The 18,887-nt window shown below is 34.8% G+C and overlaps 1 protein-coding gene across 8 annotated transcripts in view; it reads right to left on the reverse strand.

Annotated features, from left to right (window-relative positions):
• SNX29 (sorting nexin 29) overlaps nucleotides 1-18,887 on the reverse strand; it is a 718,720-nt gene that overhangs the window by 612,020 nt on the left and 87,813 nt on the right. For all 8 annotated transcript variants that reach the window (XM_074196446.1, XM_074196453.1, XM_074196450.1 and 5 more), the window contains 6 exons: nucleotides 18,642-18,714; nucleotides 17,597-17,843; nucleotides 15,504-15,882; nucleotides 11,738-11,862; nucleotides 10,642-10,717; nucleotides 9,326-9,408 (listed from right to left, as the gene is read on the reverse strand). In XM_074196446.1, coding sequence (XP_074052547.1) covers nucleotides 9,326-9,408; nucleotides 10,642-10,717; nucleotides 11,738-11,862; nucleotides 15,504-15,882; nucleotides 17,597-17,843; nucleotides 18,642-18,714 — 983 coding nt within the window. The remainder of the gene's footprint in view (nucleotides 1-9,325; nucleotides 9,409-10,641; nucleotides 10,718-11,737; nucleotides 11,863-15,503; nucleotides 15,883-17,596; nucleotides 17,844-18,641; nucleotides 18,715-18,887) is intronic.

Consider the following 18,887-nt stretch of genomic DNA (forward strand, 5'->3'; position numbering starts at 1 on the left):
TAGATCAACAAATAAAAACTTTAAAGTTGACTATTTTTACAACCCCAACATAAAAAAAGAAAAAGGGAAAAAAAGAAAAGAAATAAGTTTTGGCATTAATATTTGCATAAATATTCATAAATAGTCTTATATGCAATATTGACATTTATAATTAGTTGAGCATCTCTTTTCAAGTAAAACAAAATGTCTATCCCTTTTAGGTAAGCCAATTTATTATTTTTATTGGTAATAAGAATATCAGCATACAAAAACATTTTCTATGCATATTTGCTATCTATATTTTTATTAGTAAATATTCGGGAAATACTAATATTTATTCATTAGAAACTGAAATTAGGAACAACTGACAATGTCAAAAGGAAACCATAGAAAAAAAACACCTACTGCTCCCCCTACCGGTTCTTTGATCAGATTTCTTATACCAAGTCAACACTTGTTTCCACTTCAGATCACAAAATAAAAATATGCACTCTAATTTTTTTCTAAAGTAAAGACAAAACACTTCTGAAAGACTTAAAAACTCTAATCAAGACAATGTCCAGGATTTCAAAGATTCGAAACAGAGCATGATACCCACCCTCCTAAAAGAGAGGAGATAAAGTCAAGTGCAAATTAATACATATTCTTTGAAAATAACTAATGAAAAAAAAAATGGGAGGCTAGGTGGCGTAGTGGATAAAGCACCGGCCTTGGAGTCAGGAGTACCTGGGTTCAAATCCGGTCTCAGACACTTAATAATTACCTAGCTGTGTGGCCTTGGCCAAGCCACTTAACCCTGTTTGCCTTGCAAAAACCTTTAAAAAAAAAAAAAGAAAGAAAAAAGAAAATGACTAATGAAGGAATTTGCTTTACTACGTATATTTGTTATGAGGATTTTATTTTTTCTCTTCTTTCCCCCCAATTTGAGAGAATGAGAAAAATGGGTTTTTGATCATTAAAAACAAACTTTTATTTTGAAAAAAAATTTAAATAGCAAAAAATTAGGAAAAAATTTCAAGAGAACCAGACGTTAGAATATGAGGACCATACACATGCACATAACATTAAGATACATCTTTTTTTTTAAGTTGAAAAATTATGATTGTTGCCCATCTACCCTACATACAGGCAAATGTGATATTATAGCAGAGACTCTCTGCTCATTTATTTAGATATATGTTTGGACTTTTATATCCATTCATTACCTATCTATAGGCCTACCTACATCAATCAAAACTAAAAAAAACTGTAGAATTTTTTTTAATTATATGGGAGTTTTCCACCACTGCAGATGAAAACCTTTCCAGGTCATAAGAAATAGGTTGGATCAATCATTGTGGCCACAAATTCATGAAATAAAAAATTTTGACAATTAAACCATCCCTACTTAGTTATTATTCCTCAGATGCCAGAACAAGCTCATGCTTTCCAAAACATACAGTATCATGTCCTTTGAAAGTAAGCAGCCATACAAGGAGGCCATATTTTTTACTCCAAAAATTATACCAATGTTTAAAGTGTTATGAAAGCATCATATGCTGTCAAATATGAATTATGGTGTGGTTGATTTTCCTTAATTATTTTTCTGTAGAAGGGAAGTACCATGAGTATACCTGAAAAGTGATATTAGTAGAACATATACATTTATTTAGCTCTAGTAAGTTTGCTGACTTCCTTCTGTTTACTACAAAAAATTATATGTAAATATTTTAGTTTATAAATTAAATTTCAAAAAATAATATGCAAAAACATAAAGGCTGATAGATTTGATGAGCATCAATAAACAAGATTATGGGGTATGTACCCTCATCCCTTTGCTGAAAAGGCATGGGGAGCTGCTCTGATGGGGGGGCAGGATTTGCTCAATGGGAGAGTAGGGGAGGATTTTCATAAAGGATTTTCTCAAATTTCTCAAAGTGGTTCATAAAAGTGAGCTATCTTCAACCTCCAAACAAAGATGAGGGAAAAGAACTCCCACTAACTAAAATAAATAGCTTTCCACCTTAGGAAATCACACTGCAAAGATGCTGACCAACCAATTCAGCATCCTGAAAAATATGTATATTTTTTGTATATACATATATATATATATATATATATATATACATATATATATATATGTATATATATATGTGTGTGTGTGTGTGTGTGTTGTGTATGTATGTATATTCCAGGAACATAACCTGGAAGTGAGCATCTCTGAATCTAGAGAGAGCTTTGGCTACAGATAGCTGATCAATCTATAATAGGCCTGAACTGAAAGCTTTTCCAGTTTGGCAGGATCCTAGCAGAGCTTGTACTCAGCAGGCACAATCTTCAAAGACTTCAAGGTCATCAACATGCTACAAAGAGGGTGGGATTTTATTGGAGAATTTTAACACTATCTGGAGAAAAATCTTAGTTTGTTCAATTTCTATATTTGTCCATAGCAAGAAATAAAGTAATTTATTATTTTCTAATCAATGAGATACAACAATACATGACCCTAAAATAGAGACAACAGAGAAATAGGACTGATTTCAAACAAATGCATGCAAATTTATCAACACAAATGAGCACCAAACTACTTTAAAGTTAGTAATCATCCTTGGAGACATATCTTTAGACCAAAAATCATGCCAATGCTCAACATGTTATGAGTTGTATATGCTAGTAAATGTGAATTTTGTAGTGGTTGATTTTTGTTTATTATTGTTGCATATGTATATTGTTTGCATATGTATATAATGGGACAATAATAACAGCACCTATTAAAAGAAAAATCACATTTCCATGAGATTGAAACTACACCGATTGCCAAATAAATGCACATACCAATGGAACTCCTATACCTAATACAAAGGAGTTCTCAATCCAGACAAAAACTGGATATTCATGAGCTACTACAAAGAGGGAAGTCTAATGGCACCAAAGGAGTAGAGGGCAATCTCCTCCAAAGGGGAGCAGCATGGGAGAAGGAAGGGAGCAGAAAGAGAGAGGGAACAGGAGTCAGTAGGATGGCAAAAACAGCATTCTTTCTCCTTGGGAACAGCCAGACTATGAAGATAGGAGAGGAGGGTCTGCTTGGCTGCACTAATGGTTTATCAATCTGGTGCAGGTTGACTGGTGACTGTCTTGTGGCTGGTTCTGCCTTCAAGGACACAATGAAAGTCTAGCTAAAGGTGCAAATAAGGTCAGCTAAAGGGGGTGGTGGAAGAGGCAATTTTTATCTTTGACTGCTCAAGGACTCCTAGCATATACCAGATCCAGTGCAACACACCTTCAGAGCAACACACCTACCTCTAGGGCTATTATGTTAATAAAGAGATATTTTTAAAGCATTTTGCAAGCCTTAAAGCACCATATAAGTATCAGCTCTGAGCTATTAAAATCAAAAGCAACAAAGAAGGGGTTTCTAACAGAGGAGGGAAAGGAGCCAGCTAACTGACCTTGTCACTTACAATGCAATTATATGTGCATAAAGAAACTAGACCTCAGGATTGTTATAGTTTCAGGAAAGCTGGTTACTTATGAATTAAAAGAATTTAGAGAAGTAACCTTGAGTGCATCTACCTAACATTTAGCACTCTTAAGAAATGCTGAAAATATCTATCAGAATAGATCAGATAGATCAACTCCTCTCTGTTGGATGGTTCTGTGGTTGCTGCAAGTGAGTTTTAGTCTAAAGTGAAATTTCATGTGCTTTACATACTGGGTGAAGATTCAAATGTGAATTTGGATCATTCTCAGGACACATCAGACACACAAATCGATCTCCTTTTATTTTTATCTCATGTGGCACAGGAAGTAAATGTGGGAAATTAAGCCAAAATCATCTGTACTCAAAAGTTCTAAGAATCTGAATCTCAGCAAACACATTTTATTCTTAAGGATGTGAGGTACAGATAGCCACCATTCATAAAGGTATCATTTAACACCAGTGGTTTATAAATTTACCTTGTCAAATCATACAACATGCAAGTTCAGAGTAAGGCAAGGATGGACTGACATTTCACTTTAGACACTGGAGAAAAATCTAGATATTTAGGTACTTGTCAAAGACAACAACTTAAAATAAATTTATACTTTTAGGAAACTGTAAAAGAAAGTAGAAAAAACATCCAGGTCTGACCCTAGGGACATCAGACTGTCAGGAAACCATTCTAAAATGAACTGCATAAACCAGGGTCATCATTATTTTCAAAACCAAGAAGGCTGTGACTATATACTGAAACAGCTATTTAGGGAAAGCAGAGGAAAATATTCTTACTTTGTGTATGCAAAATAAGGGTATTATATTGTTCAAGGATCCCAGTCCACCATCTCCCTTCACAATCTTTGTCTAATGTTTGAGCTCTGCATTTATTAAAATTATTAAATGACAAAGCAATATGTGACAGTTAAATGAAATAGTCCTACAGTTATCTCAAAGGAAATAAATCCAAAATGCATGATTAATCAAAAAATCCCAAACCTATTCTGAAATATGTGTGTCAGACCCCTGTTACCTAGCTCAGGTCAGAGGGATCCCTGTTGGGGATGAGTTCCCAGGTGCAGCTCCTGCCAGGATAGCACAGGTATTCTCAAGAACCCAGACTATCAGACCCAGTAAAGATAAGATCACAAAAAGACATCTAGAACCTAGACTTTGTTCACCTGACTTCCTCAAATGAGCTCCTCCAATTCAATGGATTTCTAATCTCTCTAAAGTCTAAGAGATAAGTAACTTGAGTTTGAGTCTTGGCTTCATGGCTTAATAACTTTACAACCTTGGGCTAATACATTTGTCCTTAGGAGCCCCAATTTATTCAAGTGTAAAATGAAAAGTTATTCCTTCCACATCATAGGAGGTAAGGCACATGGTGCCCCTGTGATCTGAAAAATTCATGTAAAAAATTTTGGCCCTCTTTTCATATAAGAGAAGAAGTCTAAATTATTATGGTATTAAAAATAAATATAGGGGCTGCTAGGTGGCGCAGTGGATAGAGCACCGGCCCTGGAGTCAGGAGTACCTGAATTCAAATCCAGCCTCAGACACTTAATAATTACCTAGCTGTATGGCCTTGAGCAAGCCACTTAACCCCATTGCCTTGCAAAAACTAAAATAAATAAATGAATGAATGAATAAATTAATAAATAAGTTGATATTCTATAATATATATATATATATATATATATATATATTATGCATTACTAAGTTTCTAAAGTTTTTCTGGGTCATCTGTTGGTCTTCACATGTAAGTGAAAAACTCACAAAAAATTCTAATTTAATCTTTATACCAAGCCACAATATATTGAAAATTTGATAGGGAAAGTTGCAATTTGAAAGGATATTAGGATTCCCAAAGAACAAAACCCATTCTCTAGTTCCAGACAGTGATTCTCATAACTCCAAATCCTTCAACCCCATATGCTGCACTGACCCCATCCCCGGCACTTTATATCTTCCAATATCTTCCCCTATGTCCCTAGGAATTCCCACTCTATAAGTAATAAACTTCCCTTTGTTTTAGGTATCTTCCTCTCATGTTCCTTCAAATTTCCCACTTTCACTGGAAATTGTCTCCTCCCATGTGACCCTGCATCCTAGTCCTTCCTTTCCAGTTCAGGTGGAATCTATTCATTCTCATGCTATCAAATAACTAGGATAGAATTAGAATACTCCACTGCAACTTCCACATTCTCTACCACCATCACACTGAGGTTTCCTTCATCCAGATTTATAACCCAGATCCTAGTGATTATTACCTACCAGTCCTCAGGATAGTCTCCCTCATTTCTCAATGTGAAACTATTAGATAAGGAACCTGAATTACAATCTCGTCCACGCCTTAAATTGTACTCTCCTTTTATGTGACTTCAAAATATAGGTTCAACAGACATGCTCAATAAAATACTCAAATCTTCCAGTTTCTCAGTTTGCTAAACTCTCATGGCCTCCTCCACAACTGTCCCTCAACTATCTACAAACAAGAATGGTCATGCCATGATCTTTCCAGCACCCACACAGACATGACCACAATGAAAGAAAATACTTTATCTGAACTCAATCTCCAATCATCTCTCCAAGTGCCTCACTCTTTTCCCAGACCTAATCTTTATCCTTCCATGACTTATAATCTCTGCACCTCTCTAGAACTTGCAAGGCCATCACCCTAGTTCTGGCTTCACCACTTCCCTTTCAAAATTTATACCTTAAAAGTGATACAAATTAAATAAATTAAAAGATATTCTCCAAGTAATAAAAGGTCAAAATGAAGACACAGGCCGTTTTTTAAGGATGCTATGAAAAAGTATCCCAAATCACTAATAATTTAGTATTGTTTAGTCATTTCAGTTGAGACCAAATCTTCATGACCCCATTTGGGGTTTTCTTTGCAAAAATACTGGCATGGTTTGCCATTTCCTAATATTTAAAGAAATAAAAAAATTAAAGCAACTGTGAGGTTCTACCCTTACATCCATTGTACTGGAAAAGTTGATGAAAATGACAAATGCTGGAGAAGCTGTAGGATTAATGCACTACTGGTAGAACTTTGAATTCAGCTGTTCTGGAAAGCAATTTGGAACTGTGCCCAAAAAGTTACTAAACTGTGTACACCCTCTAACTCAACATTACCACTACTAAGCCTATAATCCAAAGAAATCAAACCAAAAGGAAAAAAAGCCCTTCTGTACAAAAATACAAGGTATTCCAAAAGTCTTAGTGCTTTTTGTAAACTTAGAGTACCCTGTATTTATATTAGCTCTTTTTAGGGTGGCAAAGAAATGGAAACTAGAAGGTACTCATCAACTAGGGGATGTCTGAACAAATTATGATACATGAATGTAATGGAATGCTATTATGCTATAAGACACTATAAAGACATCATTTCAAGAAGAACTGTTTCAGAGAAATCTGGGAAGACATATAAAAGTGATAAAGAATAAAGTGAATAGAACCAGAAAAACAGTTTCTACATCAACAATGCAAAAACAAATAACCTTGAAAAACTTAAGAATACTCACTAACACAATGACAGGCTATGTTTTGAGAGGATGAATAATGAAATATGCCACCTATCTCCTGATAGGTGATGGAGTCAGGAGACAGATGAAGACATTATTCTTTTGGATACAGCCAATGTAGAAATCTGTTATGGTTGATTACTGCATATTTGTTACAAAGGTTTTTTTTTTTCCCAGTAGGGGGAGTAGAAGCAAGATAAAATATAATTCTGTTCATTGAAAAAATTAATTAGGTTTTTAAAAATACATATTGATACTGCTTCAAAGGGGGAAAAAAACCTTGCTAAACCTCAATCTGCTCCCTCCTCAGATCCTACATCTGCTAAGCTTAGTTTATGCTGCTAAAAAAAACTAGAAGTCACATATCTATGCTGATTGCATTTGCTACAAACTCATCTCAGTTGGGATCTCACTAAAGACAAACTATCCGCTCTTCAAGCATTCCACAGCATCCCCATCCCTGAACCCATGCATCTGAGATATTTGCCTCATACTTAACAAAGAACAGAAAGGAAATTTATGAAGAGCTGCCTACTTGAAAATGTTTCCTCTGCTGGGTGCCTCCCTGGTTCCTTTCTTTCCTTTTCTTAACTACCTGTAAGCAGACTTTAAACCTCAAATGAAATGGATATGTCCAAAATTACATGTCATCTTTTTTTTTAAGGTTTGTTTTTTTTTTTTTTTTTTTTTGCAAGGCAAACAGGGTTAAGTGGTTTGCCCAAGGCCACAGCTAGGTAATTATTAAGTGTCTGAGACCGGATTTGAACCCAGGTACTCCTGACTCCAGGGCTGGTGCTTTATCCACTACGCCACCTAGCTGCCCCTATGTCATCTTTTTTTTAAAAAAAATCATTTTTTCTCAGTGGTCTTCCTACTTGACCTCTCTTCAGGATTTGCAATTGTTGACCATTCTTTTCTTCCCCGACACTCTTTCCTCTCTGGATCTTTTAGTGACCACTTTTCTCCTGGTTCTCCTTCAAACAGTCTAATGTGCTTTTCAATTTCCTTTGTTGATGACTCATCCATATCAGTGATGTTCCAAAGTTCTGTCTTGTCTCTTCTCTCTATATAACCTCACTTGTGGCCTCATCAGCTCTCCTTCTCTAAGCAGGTCATTCCCAGATATATTATATCTAACCAGTCTACTCCTAAGCTTCATCCTTGCAATACCAATTGCCTATTAGATATTTCCAACTGGATGTCCTATGGATAATTCAACATGTCTAAAACAGCTTTCCCTTAAGTTCACCTGTCTTCCAAATTTCTCAGTCACTACACATCAATTCCAGTCTCTCAGGTTTACAACTTCAGTATTATCCTCAATTCTTTACTCTCACCCTATATATTCAAATATTTGTCAAATCTTGTCATTTCTATCTCCAAAACATTCTTCATATAGGGGCCCTATTCTCCACTCAGACAACTACCATATTAGCCCAAGCTCTACTCACTTCTTTTGTAACTTCTTTAATCTCTTCTCATCATTGCACAGCAATGGCTGCTCATTTAATCTCCATCTCAAACATTTCCTCTTCCCATTCCTTTTTCCTTAGAACCACCAAAATTATTTTCCTAAAGAACAATTTTGATCATGGCAACCCCTATTCCATAAATTGCATTGTTTCCTTATATACTATTAGGATAACTATCACCGCTAACATTTGACATTTAAAACTTCACAATCTGGACAGCTGGATGGCAGGGCACTCTGACAGAGTATTAGTTCTGAAATCAGGAAGACCTGAGTTCAAATCTAGCCTCAGACATGATATGCTAGCTGCGTGACCTTGGGCAAGTCATTTAATTCCACTGCCCCACCAAAAAAAAAACTTCCCAACCTATCCAGTCCTACCTTTCCTGTCTTTTTACATATTACTCCCCACCACACTTTCTGCAATTCAGACAATACTGTCCCACACGAAGACTCCACACTCTCATCCCCATGCCTTTCTTTGCATTAGCTATCACTTGAAACCTAGAATGCACTCCATTCTCCACTCGAACTTTTGAAATGGCTAGTTTCCTTAAGACTACATTCAAGTGCCACTTGCTCTCCTGATCCTGTCCTGCCTGAGAGCAAGTGACACTTGAATGTATTATGGCTATAGTTATGCATATGTTGTATCCCATATTGGAATGTAAATAAGCTCTTTGAGAACTAGAGCAGTTTCCCTTTTGCTTTTATATCCCAGGAATCAGCATAGGATCAAAATGTTTGTTGACTGAATGAATACACTTCATACTAAGTATGGAAACTCAGAAAAAAGTAGAAAAACAAGGCAATTTGGGAGGGACGAATAGGCTATGCATGTCCAAAAGAAATATATAATTCAATATAAATAATTCAAAAGATACTTACTGATTGTCATTGATTCTGGCACAGGTGTGGAAGGTAAGAGGTTGCTTAAAGGACTCCCTTGGACAGGAGGACTGGCTTCCACACTAAATTTTTTTAAAAGAGAGAATAATGTTAAATTCAATACAAAATCTAGACCTTGAAAACTATTAAAAAGATGGAAGTCTATTCAAATACCAAGGGGCATATATTAGCTGAGGAGAAAGTTTCAGATATACAAAAATATTTAATGAAACCCACCTACCTAATGTGGCATTAGTCAAAAAAATACAAACAAGTCTCTTGGTTCTAAACAAAATAATAATCTTTGGAATTAAGAATTAATGAAGGTAATCATAATACTTTAGAGTACAAAGTCTTTTCATCCATTTTACTTCATTTAATCACAAATAATAGAAAGATCACTAGACTTTTACATCAGATTACTACTGACATATATGGACTATATGACCCTGGAAACCTCAGTTCTGCCATTTAATAGCTATATAACTTTGAGCAAATCAACCTAACCCTGCTAAGTTTGTTTTCTCATCTGTACAATAGTGATAATATTATTTTCACTACATGCCACATTTTATGTGCACTATATCTCACATTGTGACATTAAAATGAGATAATGTTCTTAAAGCATATATGCTATGTAAATATTAGCTACTACCATCATCATTATTATTATTACTATTTTCTATTCCTACAGGGAAAAGCCTCAAAAAGTTTGTACTGATGGAGAAACTATGGACCAAAGGAGTTTGACAACTGAGGACCAAAAAAAAAAATCTATCAATTAAAATTCAGGAATTAGAACCAACATTTATTTCCCAACACACAATTCTGTATTCAACTGTTCAAATACACGGCCAACAGGCCATTTACTTAAGAGATGTCACTGCTGATTAATGTTCAAATTTATACTATTCTATAATAAGTCATTTACAGGTCTCACAAACTCCCTTCTGTCCCAAATCTACCCATCAGTGTACTGAACTTGTCTACAATGATATCCATCATACTACTCAGAGAGAAACTGGAAACAAAAGTGGGTTATATGAATAGCATGTCTTTTTCATGTAGACTTACAACAGAAAAAAAGGTTTATACATTCCTTGAATGAAGAAAATTTAATAACCTCTAATAAGAGTAATCAAGACAGGGAAGGGTAAAAGTGCAAGAGCGAGAGAATTGAGGGAAGAGAAATCCAGATATCCTTTCACTTACATAGAGGACAAATGAATATATAGTTTTTAAGCTCAGAAAAGTAAATCACCTTCAAATGATTACACTAAGATTGTAATTCCAAAGAAGGAAAATTTTACATGAACCTGTATTGAAGTTCAGGCCCAGTAAGAATGTTGCTCTGGGGTCCATTGCCATTCTCCAGGTTATTTAAGGTAGCATCTGAAAAATATAAAACAGTCATGATGAGAAACTTCAAGAAAAGCACAGTAGTCAAATAATCAACTACTTTTTATTGAAATGTTGACTTATTTTTGTTCGGCTTATTTTTTGCTTAATTTCATTTTTATATTCATAGTATGATGGAAAATGAATTCTCCTGGGGGAAGAAGAGTTGTGTTCAAGTTTCACCTCTGATATATATGGACTGTGTGACCCTAAGCAAGTCACTCAAACTTTCAGCACCCTAGATAATTCTCTAAAACTATAAATTACATAACAGTTAGAAATCTACATTGGCCCTGGGAATTCCTTCATTGTAAATTCCCTATATCAGTGATTTAATCTTAGATTTGATCTTGTCCATTAAAGGAAGTAGCCAAGCACATCTCTAACCTTAAGCTGTGCATTGTTTCCATTCAAGAGACTTCTCATATCCCCATCAGGAATAAAAAATCATTTAAGGTCAATTGTGAGTATAGTGGAGTTCACAGATTGTAATCCAGCAACCAGCAAATATGGTCAGCAGATATCAAACCATACTATACTAGAACTTGATTCCCATCTGTAAGGATGCAAATGCACCACTGGAGGGCAGTACAGTCTAATTCATTAATGTTACCTGGCCTATATGTAAAACTCCTTTAAAGCAACAATGGCTTTGAATTTTATTTTTTGTTGTTTGTTCATCTTTTTGTTAAATAAAGTGTACTTAAATTCATTTGCATTTTGAAAAGATATTCACAAGAAATACTGCCATAAATAAATTCTAGATACAGCATTGAAAGTACATTAGTGGGGCAGCTAGGTGAAGCAGTGGATAAAGCACCAGCCCTGGAGTCAGGAGTACCTGGGTTCAAATCCAGTCTCAGACACTTAATAATTACCTAGCTGTGTGGCCTTGGGCAAGCCACTTAACCCCACTGCCTTGCTCAAAAAAACTGGTTCTCCACTGTGATACCACAATGACTCTGCTTAGAATCAAAAGCTTTACAGATAATAAAGAGACAGGAAATAACTCACCTGCTGAGGTATAAGATCCCACTCCACTGAGAGGAAAAAGGACATCAGAATCACCATGAAGCACCTGCAGGGGAGCCCAGCTGTGCATTTGTGAAAGGCAAGTATTACCATCCAGGGGCCTAGAACTGTGAAAGAATGCAAATGTAAAACAGATCTCCTAGCTCCAATGAAGGTTTGCATGATAACCACACTATCTATCAAGCTTCTTGGAAAGGTAAATAAGGATGTAATATCTCTGCAACATGAAGAGACAATTTCAAATGCAAAAAAATGCATAATTATAAATGCCTATAGAACATGTTTTTTTTTTTTTATAACTTCTAACTATGGTATTCATCAAAGCACATCATATAAGTGAGCAATTAAGAACTGCTAATAGTGATATAGCTTAGCAATTATTACTCTCTTTGGTCAACATAACCTTAGGGATGTGAACTCAAAAGACTATAATAGTAATAACAATAATGATAATATTAATAACCTGAGGAAGTATGAATCTCCATTTAAACAAATATTTTCTAACTTTGAATCTTTTGTTGCAGTGAGTTACAGGTAGACTCCTACCACTTATGAGGTAAGCCTGCACAGTAAACAATAAGGAAAAAAAAATCTCCAATGTTCTGGTAACCCACATATAAATTGGGAAGGGGTGACAGTGCCTGTATTCTGAATTATTGACCAACAACTTGCTTTCCTTTAGCAAAACAGTAATTTAAAGTCTTTAAAATGAATCTTAATAGCATTTCTACTTCACAGAAGGATTTCTCACATTCAAAGATGTTTTCTTCATTTAGGCTGTCTATGTATAGTCCTTTTACAAAAATCCATCTAGGTATGGCAACTAAACCACTAAACTTAGATTAGTATATCCACATTATGGGACCAATCCCTTGGTTGTTAGTTTATCAGAGGACCAAAAATCTTCTTGCTAAGCCATTACATTTTTTTCTCCTGCTCTTTTTCTAGATGGTTGTGAAGGACTTTTCAAATGGTCTACTTGTATTACTCTGGAGAAAGAGAGTTAACATTTCTTTCCTGATGAAGGGCTACTGACACTATAGTCATCTCTGAGGTCATATAAAGTCACATTGGCTTGTTTGTTTTGTATTTCTACACATCATAATGCCAACTAGCTTGACTTAAGGCTCACCCTCTTCAATCCTTCAATGTCTCTCTTCTTAATATAATACTGAAGTAACAAAAGGAACTTCTAGGTCAAGGATGGGAAAAAATTCAAATGATTGTGATGATATGCACAATTCTGTAGATAAAGCTATTTTTCTAGGCCATAGAATAGAAATGTTAGTTCCAAAATCAACCAAATTAAGAACTACAAAAAGATCAAGGACTTTGAAATAAAACAGAAATATATCCTTAAATTTTGGGGAAAGGAGAATACAGTAAATTATCAGAGTACTAACTTGGTCAGAAGGACAAGGTTCAAATATCACCTTTAATACCATGTGACCTTCAGCAAGCCTCTAAATCTCCCAAGACTTCAGTTTTCTGATTTATGAAATAAAGGGATCCCTTTCAACCCTAAATCCTGGGCTCCATGATTATTATGTGACATGTAAAGTCATGGGGCAATGTGCTTTGCAGTCCATTCTTTTTTTTTATTTTTATTTTATTTTATTTTTAATAGTAAAAAAGAGAGATAGTATAGATTAATGAAGAGAAAAGCTAGCAGGAAGTCAGAAAGATCTGAGTTACAGTTTCTAATCTGGCACTTTCTAGTTGTTTACACCTGGGCATTCATTTAACTCTCAGTGACCCCAAATAACTCTAAAACTATTAGTTTAAGAACAGTGGGCATAATCTCTTATAAGGACTGAGAAATCTCTTCATAAAAGACTTCAATTAAATCAATTAAATAACCCATTTAAATAACAATGGAAATAATAACAGCAACGTACATTTGCATAACTCTTTACAGTAAAAAATAATTTTTTTATATATTAGCTTTTTTTGTTTGTTTTTTGCAAGGCAATGGGGTTAAGTGACTTGCCCAAGGTCACACAGCTAGATAATTATTAAGTGCCTGAGGTCAGATTTGAACTCGGGTCCTCCTGACCCCTGGGTCAGTGCTCTATCCACTGCACCACCTAGCTGCCCTGCTCTTATATATTATCTTGAGGTACTTAAGTTCAGGTATTTTCATCTCCATGTTACAAATGTTAAAACTAAGGCTCAGAAATGTTAAGTGATATTAAGGGTCACAAAGCTAAAAAGTACTAGACTGAAGAATTGAAACCAGATCTCTGAACTCCACAGAAAGTGCACTCTTATGGGATTCTGCTGTGTTAGGGATATGATGTGCTATGATGTTCTAGTTTATACAGTGAAAAGGATGATGTACATTATCTTAAAATAGTAACTAACCAAATGGGGGAAAAAAAAGGGATGTTACTCCTACCAGGACTCAAAGTTACATCTGATTCCTAAGCCTTCAGCATTTTGCACCAAAACAAAAAAGGTATGTTAGCAACAAAGCCCATGCCAAAATACCACTGCTCATGCATTCCTAGAAGAGAAATTACAAATGTACTAGTCCATACACTTTTCTTAATACAAGTCTAACCTCTCCTTGAGTTTCCTTCCTAGCCTATAAAGCAGTGACAGCAAATTAAGCTATTAAATAGTAATAATTAGCATTTATAATGTTCTTTACTAATGGAAAAAAATGCTTTCCAAACACAGAATCATTTTATAATCAAAAATGACTCTGTCATGTTTTATCCTTCACTCTTGAAAACCATGACATCAGAGAAGTGATGTCATGAAATTCACATGAATTATATTTGAGTGAGGGGATGCTGTGCTAAGTCACCAGCCTTACTTTCTCCTCCAAAACCATCTTTAGTACACCATGGATAGTATACTAGGCTTGGAGTCAGAAAGACAGGAGTTTCAAATCCAGTCTCAGACACTAGACACTTATTAGCTGTGTGATGTTAGGCATGTCACTTAACTCTGATTGCCTCATATCCAGAGCATCTCCAGTTGTCCTGATTTATATCTGGCCACTGGACCCAAATGGCTCTGGAGGAGAAAATGAGGCTGGTGACTTAGCACAACAACCCCTCACACAAATCTAATTCATAAAAATGGCCCTATCATCTAGATAGACAAGAAAGGTATTTTTCCTCATTTTACTAATTAGGAAATAGAAGCATAAAGCAATTATAAATGATTTGTTCAAAATCATATAGCTAAGAAGTGAAAAAAACAGGATATGAACACAACTCTCCTGACTCCAAAATTAATGCTCTTTCCATTATATCACATCTGCTTCTAAAGAAATCTGACCCAAATAAGACAGCAAAAAATGACACATTTCCCAAGAATGTCAAAGTACCCACCCTTAATTTTTTAATAATAACCCAAGAATATGTTCTTTTCATTGTATTAATGTCTCAGGCAAGACAATTCCTGGCCTCTAAATCAAACTCTACTTGAGATGAATTGAGAAGCAGTCAAAGAAAAGAAAGTACTTGATTCTCATCTCTGCCAAATGCTTTGGAGAATGAAGACTGACTCTAAAGTACCTACTCAACATGAAACTCCTTTCATTAAAAAATTAAGTTAGGGGTGGCTAGGTGGCATAGTGGATAAAGCACTGGCCCTGGAGTCAGGAGTATCTGGGTTCAAATCCAGTCTCAGACACTTAATAATTACCTAGCTGTGTGGCCTTGGGCAAGCCACTTAACCCCGTTTGTCTTACAAAAAAAATTAAGTTAAAAAAATTAAATTAAATTAAGCTTACTTCTCAGAAACCTCTGTATGATCTTCCAATTTTTTTTGCCCAAGTGGTTTTCCATAAACTTCATCTTCATTTTCATCAATATCTTCATCATCAATACTCTTCACATCCAGTTTCTGATATCCAAATTCCCCATTAAAAGACACAGAGTCAATTTTCCAAGAGTTGCTACTCTGGCTTCCATTAGAATTTTGTCCAAAGGAACTTTCAAAAGTAGACATGATATTAACTGATGATCGATCTGAATTCTCTTCTGAGCTTTCTCCTGTTCCACTTGTCTTCTTAAAAATGTCCCCAAAGTTTTGCTCTTCTTCCTCATCATCAAATGAAATTATATTGGTCACCTTCTTCTTCTTTTTCCTATCCTTTTTACATTTTACATCTGTCAAAAGAAAAAATATATTAGAAGAAGAAGTCTTTAAGACAACTGAAATACCACCCTATCTTATCCATGGTTTTGGCAATTCCCTAAATGTTCTAAAAAATGTATTTAAAAACAATTTTTAAAAATCTATGATTCAGAACCAAAAAGTCTCTTAAAAGATTAATTTATCAGCTCAACAAGGCTGAATTGTGGCATAACTATTTAAAAATAAGATATTTTTAATAGTATACATCCAATGAGTATTGTCTTCTAAAATGATCATCCTATGAAACTGCATACGTATCAAAAGAATATTTTTGGGGGCGGCTAGGTGGCGTGGTGGATAAAACACTGGCCTTGGAGTCAGGAGCACCTGGGTTCAAATCCGGTCTCAGACACTTAATAATTACCTAGCTGTGTGGCCTTGGGCAAGCCACTTAACCCCATTTGCCTTGCAAAAACGTAAAAAAAAAAGACAAGGAAAAAAAGAATATTTTTATTACTTAAAAGATTTGTGAAACCCATCCTTTTAGATTACCTTCTGGACTAGATTATGAGCTTTGCATGAAAAATAAATGTTCATTATATTATCATCACAGCATGCTCTCATTCTTGTTTTTACCAAAAATCAGATCTTCCAGATTTATGACCCACCTTATTCACTAGATTTAGCTACAAATGATACATGATCTAGTCCAAAAACCAAAGGGCAAAGATGTGTTATTCCTAAAAACATTTTTAAAAAATATGTCAAAGGCTCTTAAGGCAATTCCCAAATAATTGTTCCCCAAACACTTTAAGGGAAAAAAACATTTTGAATAAGGGAAGTACCTCCCAAAGGGACTATTAGAGCAAATCTCAATTGTATATATAAATTCTAGTGTGCTTCTTTAAAAAAATCAGTCACATTGCTTTGTGTTTCATGCAATATTCAAAAAGATGATGATGATACTTTAAAATCTTCAGTAAAGAAAATTCTATCTTCTGACTTTTAACATCAAATCTAAGTCAAAAAGACCAGAGAATAAATTACACTTTAAAAAAAGGCAACATTATATATTTCCAACATCAGAAAATAGGGGTTTAGTCATCAGAAAGATTATCACATTATGTGGTCCATAGGTCATGATTTGAATACACTACTGAAAATTCTAATCTGGCTGCAGTTAAGTTTTAAGAATCACAGAATGCCAGGAATAGGACTCAACATACATGCAGGTTTGGAATTCCTAATCATGTGATATCCTAGATTGTCACCCTATCCAATAATCTAATGGAAGAACATAAAATTTTCAAAGAAAAAAACTTAAAGCATAATTATAATATCTATAGAAGGGGAAGTTTGAAGGGGCAGAGATATCTGAAAATTATTGATGCAAAAATAAAAAGTATCAATTATTTTTAAAGTAACATGTATGCATATTTAACATACATACACATTATAGGACTTTTAGGAGAAAGTCTAGACAATATCAAGTAAGCAAAAATTAAATGGCACAATTCCAACAAATGGGAGTTACTGCTCATGCATTCCACTAAGATTTTTTTTACAAATACTGATTTTCGAAACAATATTTCTAAAATAAACCCAATGGCTAACACAGCTTTTTACAAGGATATCCTAATACAATTTATGCCCTTGATTTTCACTACAAAGAAGAACAATTATCGCTTTTAAACCCTCTATTCTAACCTCATAAGTAAGTCTCTGATAACCATTCTCACCACTTACCAACACTGACATTCCTGGAAACAACCGGTAAAGGGTCAGATTCCTGGTCTGGTTTCATTAGGATGGAGACAGCAGAGGATGCTGTGATCTCTCGAAGAAGACTGCTCACACCTTGGGTAGATTCCTTCAGCAAAGATGTCATATTTTGAGTAGACTCCTTTAAGAGGTCAGAGACAGTTGGTGTGTACTTACTCTGTCCATTCAGGTCCTTGTTGTCGATGTTGATTGCAAAAAGTATAGAATTCAGACCCGGGAGTGAGGAAAAAAGGTCCACTAACTGAAGCATTCATTCCTAAGCATACATCTCTAAATATAACAATACAGAAAAGCAAAAACCAGGCCACCACCTGCACTATAATTATAGGACATAGACTTACCTTTAAAAGTTATTTTTTTAAATCTTCCCCTAAAGAGGAATTAATATAAACTGAGCAATTCAAGAGACTAAAGTCCGATACTATTTCTGCAGTTATAGGCAGCCCACTTCAGGTCTTACCTCCATCAGTATACTGTTAAAATAGCTGTAAATTAAGAAGCAAGAAGGGGAGAACACTTGGGCTGAAACGATTTCCATTCATATGACCTATGAGTGCAGGCAAATACTGATTAATACTGAAATTTTCTGACTTATATCATGGTCTGTCTTAGACTCCATAATATGTGAAATCTGCAAAATTTCTGAAGCATTATAAAAAATATCAGTAATTAAAGAACTTGAAGCTCTCTATTTTAATTGCATTAACTTCTGACTTTTTTTTAAAGGACAATTAGAGCCACAAAAAAATAAGAGAAAGATAGCATTTTATGTCTACTACATTATTTATATTACTGAATTCTTGTTAAGAGTTATATTTCATTATAGAAAGATCAGTAACAAAAGTATCACTGAAGAACTGGGAAAAGTCTCAATAACCCTTCTAATTAAAAAAAGAAGACATTAACTACACTTTCACAGTCAAACTGCCACCTTTTTATGCAAATAATTACAAGTCCAGAAAGCCTTTAAATCCAGATCTATTCACTATTGGCTTTAAGACTAAGGCTTACCAGCTGCCATGGTAGGAAGCATACTAGACCATTCTTCATCCATCACAAAGGCCCAGTCCTCATAGAAAATGCTGCCAAACAAAAGGGAAATGCAAAACAATCTATGGTAGATTACCTGTTTTGGAAGGACTCTGAGAAATAGCTATTTTTTTCTATTAACCAAATGAATAAATTAAAAGAACACCTAGAAGTTGTGATTATCATATTTCTTACTAAAGTGAATATTATACATATAGAGCTATCT

Source organism: Macrotis lagotis, chromosome 8 (assembly GCF_037893015.1).
Source record: "Macrotis lagotis isolate mMagLag1 chromosome 8, bilby.v1.9.chrom.fasta, whole genome shotgun sequence".
NCBI lineage: Eukaryota > Metazoa > Chordata > Mammalia > Peramelemorphia > Peramelidae > Macrotis > Macrotis lagotis.